Source organism: Pterocles gutturalis, unplaced genomic scaffold, assembly GCF_000699245.1.
Source record: "Pterocles gutturalis isolate BGI_N339 unplaced genomic scaffold, ASM69924v1 scaffold29888, whole genome shotgun sequence".
Taxonomy (NCBI): Eukaryota; Metazoa; Chordata; class Aves; order Pterocliformes; family Pteroclidae; genus Pterocles; species Pterocles gutturalis.
This window is the reverse complement of record NW_010126591.1, coordinates 28,524-37,462: the sequence shown is the minus strand read 5'-3', so window position 1 is coordinate 37,462 and position 8,939 is coordinate 28,524. Positions and strand designations below refer to the sequence as shown.

Here is an 8,939-nt window from a genome sequence, read left to right as displayed (position 1 = left end):
CCGCCCGCCCAGCGCCGCGAAGCCGAGTGCGAAGAGTTGGGGACGCGCCGCGGGGTGAGTGCGAGCTGACCGCGGTGGTGACAGCTCCGGAGTTCCCGGGGACGTGAGTTGTTCAGAGTGAATCTTGTTCCTTCCTCCTGCACCCGGTGTACCGTGCTGTCTGGGGCGCTTCCTTTTCCTGCGTGCAGGTGTGGGCATCTGGCAGGAGATGTTGCTTTTGAATAGAGCTAGAGAACTCGGAACAACTTGTCAGACTCTCGCCTTGGTTAGCAGGCAGTTGCAACTGTATTGAACCTTCTTTCCCTGACTGCTGTACCAGAAGCTAATTGTTACCCATCGTTATGTAACTGTGGAAAGCCAAGAGCAAAAGGGACTGGGGATGCGGAATGTCTAGAGACCGATGTCATCCCTTTCCACAGGGGAGGAGCGAGGAGGAAGACTGGCCAGACAAGATCCAAAACCAGCGTGACCTTCAATTTTCTAATAAGGTGATTAGATGGACTCCTAGCCTGAGCTCTTGAGCTGTGTGGTACAGGTACGTGGTAAGAGTTTTGGGGTACTTGCAGTCTGAAGATTTGAGCCCAGTATAAAAACTCCTTGAATATGAAAAATGTATGGGTGCTATCTATCTGCTGTTCGACAAAGCCATTAAAAAACCCCAAGCCATACATTTGGAGAAGTACGTTGAATGTGTAAATAGAAAAAGCTTTTTTTATCATCAACTTAATGTTGCCATCTCAGCAATTTTTCTAGTATCTTAAGAATTAAGCTACACCACAGGATATACACAGTATGTTACTTCTGATAACTGAATGTCAGAAGTGACCCTGTTATCTTATCAGGACAGACCTCTCCTTAGAGCTCCTTGTGGATGTGACACTGACAGATATACATCTAGAGTGTGACAGATGCTTTGCTGGCCATGCAGGTTGCCTCTGAAGCAGATGTGGTCTCAACACTAGAAACCTGCTTCTAGATAAACTGACTGACTTGCCTGATTTGTAGCATTTGCCATGCTGCTGAGAATGTCTGCCTACTCTTGAAATTGTGTCGCTTTGTCTGGGAAACTGTCCTAGGCTGCTGTTCTCTCCTCCCTTCATCTTACTGTCTTTTGTAAAATATTAAATTCCCTGTGGTTTAGCTTGGTGTAAAGCTTTAGAAGTGATTCTTGATTAAGTGTAAGGTACTATTACACCTCATGCAGAAACTAACTGCTGTTCAGTCAGTGCTGTTATGTATTGGTTTTTGTTCTAGTGTTTCTAACAGTTGCTTTCAAACTAAGTTGTTGGAAGACTGTCAGTAACTAATTAGCTGTCACAGGAAAACCGTTTTTAGCTGCCTTCCCTGCTCTTTTATTCCTTATCACAAGGGTTGGGAGGAGAAGATTTGCATTGACGGCTTCTAATGAACAGCTCCCCATTTCTAAAGTAGCCTCTGGCCAAACCCCAGTTGGTGCAAGGTAACTTGGCTTTATTAGAAAGAGGTGGCATTAACTGGAGTTAACGAAGAATAACAGTGATTCCACTTTTTTTGGGAGGTAGTGAAGCCTGAGCACTCCTGTATTGTAGAGGCCTAACTCTCTCTGGCTGGGTAGTGTGGGTGCTGTACACACGTGTGTGCCAATGGTAAAATTACAGCTTTGATTTCCCGAGAGGGTTTTCCCCTCATCTTCTGTGGGCAGTAAGGATGCTCTTGTGATGAGTATGCGGCATTCATCAAAAGTAATCTTACTGGCACAGAAAGGAAAAAGCATTTTTCACAACTAGTAGCATGTAGGGCAAGCTGCTGTTGCTTTGTCTCTTAAAGATCTTAACACGGAGGGCTTTCAACTTAAGCTGGCATTACTGAATATTTTATAATTTTTTAAGCTGAAGATCACTCTGGTAGTTTTATTCTCAGTTCCTTTCCCCATTCAACTGACTTTAGGTGAAATACTGTAATAGAAAGTGTACCTCCCACCTTCCCCCCAAACCTAAAAAACCAAAGCCCAAAGACTTCATGCTTGCACCTTAAACATGACTGCTTGAGGACTTTGGTATATTTGGGTGAACTATAGTAGATTTGCTTTTGAAGCCTCTTTCTATAGCTTTGGCTTCTATGGTAGCAGTATTTCTTTTCAGAAACGTGTCTGCAGGCATTAACGATCACAAACTTATCAGCAGAATGCCTATAATAATGAAGAACTTGGTTTAGAAACCAATGCCAGCCTTGCATTGAATTTGTCCCCTGGCAGCCTTCTGCAATTTAATCTGCCTTTCTGTTTGTCCTTTACTTACAGTTTCTGAATTGGAGAATAAAACTTCACAAATGAAGTTCTGAGTAGAAGCTGGTATTAGGCAAAAGAGAAAGGAAGCAGTTATTTATGGAAAAATTGTTTATAGCTAATGTTTTCACTGCTTGATTGCTCTAAGAACTGCGATAGGCTATTTGCAGTTCCCACCAGTGACTCTGACTAATCTTGCTAGTGAGTAAATGTTAGATGCTTGCTTTGATAGCAAGTGCTGTGGGAAGGGATATAGCACTAGAAGTGCCACCAAGTGTGTATGGATGGTGTTAACAATACCTTTGAAGATCAGGAATTTACAGCTTTTAATATTTTACAGTAAAAGTGATAAATGAAGTCAGTGCTGCTCCTGGTATGCTCATGGCCTTTTTTAGCTTGGGTATGCTCTAAGGGGAAAGTGAGTCTGAAAGCTAGTTGTAATCTCCTTTAGATCCATCTAAGGGGATCTACAGAATGCGGTATTTCTCCTATCACAAAGCGGACTCCGAAATCAAGATTAAGCTGTCTTCCGTCAGTTGCTGGTGGAAAGAGTAGTGAGGTTGGAGTTCTGCATCTAGAAAACAACACACAAACCAAAGGGCCCTCTGGTAGTTCTTACTAGTATTGTAACAACATGCAAATGTACTGTGCTAAGGATAGAATTAAGGCTGCAGGAGAGCTTTAGATCTAGGTATACAGTGACCTAAAGTCAAAAAAATAACAGCATGAGCTAGCAACAACACTAGCTTTCAGTGCCAGAACGAAACCATCCAAAGCTAATGAAGTAACACTGCTACCATCCCAGTTATTATCTTGCACCATTAACTAGTGAATTTGTGCCACTGTAGATCTGTACAGATGCTTAACACCTGACTTTATACAGGGTGCTCGCTCCAGACTCCTTGAGTGGGAAGAAGATATGCCTGCACAAGGGACGACTTCTACACTTTATCTCATTGAAGTGCTTTGAGAAAGTGACCTTGCATTTTACCTAGCTGTCCTTTTCCTAGAAGGTGAATGTCCATGGAATAATCTTTCTAAAGATGGTTAGGCTTTTCTCCAACAACTCTTAGCAATAACTATGGTATGGTGCAAAGATGTGAGGAGCTTTCCAAATAGAAGGTAGAAAGGGCTTTTTGATGCAACCTCATTGTCTTGACAGTATTAATGTGAGATCACACTTCTGTGCCTAGAGAAAGAGTTTACTGGGCAGTACATCCAGAGGAAGTTATGCTCAAATTTGGACTGGAAGTTGTTTAAGGTTAAATTGGTCTCATGCATCCTGCAAGTCCTAGTTCACCATCACTAACGCTTTCTACCTTGCCATATCAAAGCAAAATCACTTGAGACACTGGAGAGCCTAACCCGGTTAGAAGTAACTTTCTAGTGTAAACAGAGTGAGCATTCATGTGTAACATCTTTTCTAAAAGAAAGGTCTTGCAACTTTCTGTTCTGTTTATGTCTACTACTGTTAACATCTCGGTTGTCTTAAAGAGCTCTTCTAGTTAGTTGGTGATAATAAATACAGATGACCCTTAGACTGGATGATGAGTCTGATAATGTTCTTCATTGTGCGTGAAGTTAGGAGCAAGACTTGCACAAGGAAAGATGATTTCCCAGTTGTTAAATGTGTTGTTTTGTAAAGGATTCTTGTGGATTTATTCTAGAAGGAGCTGTCATGACTAAGCTGAGTTGACTTGCTAAAGCAGAGGATAAAGAAACAAAGCTGTCATACCCAAAGTAATCAGCATGTTCTTCCTGGCCAGCTCTGCACCTTGAAACTCTGTTTATGCTCCTGACTGGCATCTGCTGTAGAACTTCATATAGTCTAGAAGTACCAGCTGTGTGGGAGTTGCCAGTGACTGAAGTCACCCACTTATGGAGTGCCTGTGGGCCTGCAAGGTTCTTCCCAGTGCCTGCTGAGAAATAAGACTGATGGAGACTTGGTCTGATCTTTGTATAGTTTAACAACAGGATCTTTCCAAAAGGTCGAAGTAGGGGTGAAATTGCCTCACAACTTCAAGCAAACAGTAGCAATGTTATTAAGCAGTAATTGTGGTGTTAAACAGATCTATCCCAGAACAGTAAATAAGAGTTAAGTACTATGCAGCTCTTCACACAAGGACAGCAATAATTGCCTACCTCTTCTAACTCCTCTGGACTGCTCCTGTGCATGCTTTGTTCAGAGAAAGCACCTTCCCAAATAGTGGGCTTCCTGGTCCAGCTGTACTCCTCAGGATCCCCAAAGAAATGGGTGTGGCAAAAGTCTAGTGTGTAATAACCTGGTAAGATCAAGTCTTGTCTTAAGACAGAGGTCTGCACCATTAAAGAGCCCTGTTTCTCCCTCAAACAGGAACTTGTAAACCTGCCTGTATTTTCCAGGTCAAACTGAGACAGACCATTGCAGTCTGTGGCTCTTTAAAAGGGAGAGGGAGAAATACCTTCTCTTATAGTCCAGATAGGTGTAGGTCCTTTATTACCCGGACCTAACATCTAGCTCTTGCTTTCAAACTTCTTCTCAAGACTGCTTGCAAAGGCTGGTGCCTTGCTAACTATTATGCTGATGTCTAAAAACCAGCTTGTCAGAAGATCCTTGTGACAGAGGACAGTGGTGTGCAGTTTCATACCGTATACAGCTGATGCTGTCTACTCGCTTGAGGTCTGGCAGAGGGGCAGCATTTGCAATGCTAGTTTCCAGTATTAAAAGCTATTTTCTAGGTGACAGTAACTGCTTAGTTCTCATGTAAGGTTACGTGCTGCACAACACTGCTGTAGAGGAACAGTGCTACTAGGCTGGCATTGCTGCTAGCAATTGTGCAAGCTGCAGAAGAGGGCTTAATGTGGACCACAAGTGCCTGCATGAGAAGGATGGTAAACCATCTTTTATGCTGATGCTGTACTGTTTTGGCTAGATCGAACAGTGCTGCAGCTCAGACATGCCTCAAGGAAAACAAACTATGTGAAAGTCACTCTTAATCACCCTCAGCTGATCACCCAGTGTTGAATAAGCATTGCAGAACCAAGATGATCATGACAAAAATCATACACCTCTCTAGCTGCAGTGGGCACATAACTCATGAGTTCTCAAGTTAGTCTTAGCCTCCTCTCCCCCCTGTTCCTGCCTGCTGCCTCTGTTCCAATTTCAGCTCCAGTCCTAACACATGACCTTGTTCCTGTGGTTTGAAAGCCACTAAGAGGAGCAAAGCTTAAAATAATTATCTTCCACTTGTGTCTTGTTAGTCTTCAATAAATCTATCTCTGCCTGCTTCTTATGAAAAACGCATAAAGCAACATCTGTTGTTTTTATCAGCTCAATGAACAACCAGTTAATTACCAGGTAGTCAACCCTTTTAAGCAGACCAGTGTTATAGACAGGCTTATAGTAATGCATTAGCATTGTGATTAACTTTGCAATTAGCTTACCAATCCTGGAACTGTTAGCATGTAAGAAGGATGTTTGTAAATTAAATTTTAAAAAGGGACCGACTTCTAACTGTCAAATGCACTATTTCTGGAGGATTCCTTTAGGAAAACTAAAAGTAGCTGAATTGCTACCTTGTCATGGATTTGAGAGCTCACCCATGACTTAGCATTTGTATTAAGTAATCTCCAATCTCTCTATACTAAACTGTATAACTTCCATACAGTCTACTATGTCTCTGTGTCTTGTCTCATCTTCTGTCTCTTAGTAAAAATTGTTACCTCTTAGCAGGCTGACCAGGTGCTATCTTGACAAGCACATCAAGAGTTGAAGTAAGTTTAGCTTTCATTTGCTTTAGTTTGACGTAGAAACCTGCATCTTCAAAGGCAGTTTGTTGAAAAAAAAAAAAATAGCTTAAAATGAATAAGAACTGTAGGGGTGCGAGAAGCTCAAAGCACTGAATGCAGGAGGGTCCCATACCACTGTGAGGGATACCAACCATGAATGTCATGTTGCCAAATATGATAAAACAGCACAACTTCATTGTCTTATGTTTTTCCACTGCAGGAGTTTGAAGATACATCAAGTGAGGAGAGAAGAATCTCCTTAAAGAAGTTGGACAGTCTGAAATATTGACCATGTCTATTATGGATCATAGCCCTACCACTGGAGTGGTGACTGTTATTGTTATTTTGATTGCTATTGCGGCTCTTGGAGCCTTGATACTGGGCTGCTGGTGTTATCTGCGTCTGCAGAGGATCAGCCAGTCCGAAGATGAGGAAAGCATTGTGGGTGAAGGAGAAACCAAAGAGCCCTTTCTCCTGGTGCAGTATTCTGCTAAAGGACCCTGTGTAGAGAGGAAAGCTAAGTTAACTCCAAATGGCACAGAAGTACATAGCTAACTTGGAGCAGCACATGGGTATGGACCATGCTTTTGTGTGTAACCAGCAGAAGAATCTCTATACTGTGAAGAACATGGTCACATGCACACTACTCATCAGCAAATACCCTGATGAGGATTAAATAAGCTTTGCAACTGCATGCACTGAGAAGTTGCACTTTGCATCAACTGTGTATCCTAATTCCTCTGGCATAATGTCCATTGCTGGCAATGGACACAGGGATATATTGGTGTGAAGAGACTACTAGCAGTTTTTGTTACTTGAATGTTTAGCTGAGCCTATTTTGATGGAGCTACTACTGTCATGTCAACTACAACTGTGAACTGTAAATAGGTTGCCAGAAGCTTTTTGCTCTGTGTTCCACAGCATATGGGAATAATTTGATGCAACTGTACTTAACACGCAAGGGGACTCCTGAACTACAACTGTGGATGGGATTCCAGACCTTCAAAACTAAATCTGCAGTTAAATCTCGCTTCTGCTACTAACTTGAGTGCACAGGCATGAAGTCAGAACTCCTACAGTTTATTGGACTGATGCAGAATACTTTCTTTGAAAAGAAGGCATAAGCCTTCAGTAACAAGTTGAGGGAGGGAACACAGGAGCTACACGAAAGGAAGTGATTTCCTTTAGTTGCAGCTATATAGGTTAAACTTTTGGCTGCTAGAAGTGAGTCTCCAATGCTGTAGCTACTGCAAGGAAACTGCCATTTTAATGAATTCCAACCTGGGAACTAATGATGGACACTGAACCCTCAGAGATGGTCCAAAAAGTTTCCAGGGCTTTGAAATGGCAGTAGAGCAGGCTTTTGTCTTCTGTAGCTCTGCATGCTGAAACTGCAGAAGTGGTTAAACTTATTAAAACTGGCATAAGTACAACTAGTATGAATTTTTCCTAGAACCTGTTTGTGTACTTAGCAGTTAGGGTATATGTTAACAGCCTGTTGTAAAAAGGCATTTTAGTCTACAGACAAAGTCAAGGATAGAGTTTGGTTAATGTATCTTGTAGATAACTCTTGATTTAACTGTACTACTACAATATAAGTTTTGGTCTTTCATACAAGAATAAATGTTGATATAGGAAAGGGATAGGGCTGGTTAGTTTGTAAAAGTTTCCATCTAGCAATGGTGAGGTCCTTCCAGATAAGGCGCTCTCTTCCATTTTCTGCTCTGTGCAGGTATAGGAAATGTAAAAAGAGGTGTTGAAGGGAGAGTTCTAGACCTCAAAAGTTGAGGGGAAGGAGAGGGGACAGAAAGGGAAGGAGAAGAAACAACACTGAGCCACCAATGGCAGCTTACAGATTCTAAAACTCTAGGGCAGGCACACATGCTTGAGGCCAATGACCTGTTTTCTGTGACTTTATACATAGCTTCCTTTGCCTACTGAAATTTTTAAACACTTACTTGCCTAGGAGAAAAAAAGCTACTGTAAATCTGTTCACTAAGATAGGTTTCACATAATGAGGTCCAAGTTCTTCAGCTCTATAGGAAGCATTGGACTTGCTTCTTGTACCTGTATGTATGGAATGACTAAGTACCATAGGCCTAGCAAGCTTGCTTGAGATTTGTAACTATATGCAAGACAATAATGGCCTAGACAAAAAGTCTCGTCCCTTTCTTCTACAGTAAGATGTTGACTTGCATTTTTAGTGCTATATTTGCCTTTTTAATTGAAGGCTATGATTTGAAACAGAATTAATGCTGTCAGTAGAAGCAGTTCCTCTTGAGTACAATATGGGGTACAGCTGATAGAGGGCTGTTCTTATCCTGGCACTTTTTTTAAGATACTAGTGTCTCATGAGACTTGCATGTATAGCCAGATCCCTACACTTAAACTGCTGTATTTTAGACCTCTTACAAATCAAGGAGAAAAGGATTAATTTAGTAAGACACTTTAGTTTTCAGTAGAGAACAGTTCACACATGGTTCTTGCGGGTTTCAGGACAGTCTGATAACTTCTATACAGAAGTGATAACAAAGGGCTGAACTTCTAGAACAGAATAGTTATAGCAAGATGACTTTGTCCATTCAAGTTTACTGATTACACAGATGAAATATCTCTATTTTAATTCAGCAAAAAGAACACAGTGTAAAGGGCAAACTTCAGAAATTAAGGAGAAATAGAAATCAAAGGTCTAATTTATCTTCTAGCAGCTGTAAGAGAAAGCCAGTGAAAAATCCTTAGAGGTGGTTCACACTGCTGCCCCTAAGATCAGCATCTTTAATTTAAATGGATAGGTCTTTGCAAGGTAGTGCAATAGTAAAGTGCAGAAAGTGTTTTCCATACTCCTCTTCGCTCTAGCTGTGGGTATCTAATAAGTTGGTCAAGTATACAAAAATATTCCATTTGATTT

The 8,939-nt window shown here is 41.5% G+C and overlaps 1 protein-coding gene across 1 annotated transcript; it reads left to right on the top strand.

The window, feature by feature from the left end:
* Positions 1 to 6,322: 6,322 nt before the first annotated feature.
* SNN (stannin) lies at positions 6,323 to 6,586 on the top strand. Its single transcript, XM_010079029.1, has one exon. The coding sequence runs from the start codon at positions 6,323 to 6,325 to the stop codon at positions 6,584 to 6,586; it is 264 nt and encodes an 87-aa protein (XP_010077331.1).
* The last annotated feature ends 2,353 nt before the right edge of the window (positions 6,587 to 8,939 follow it).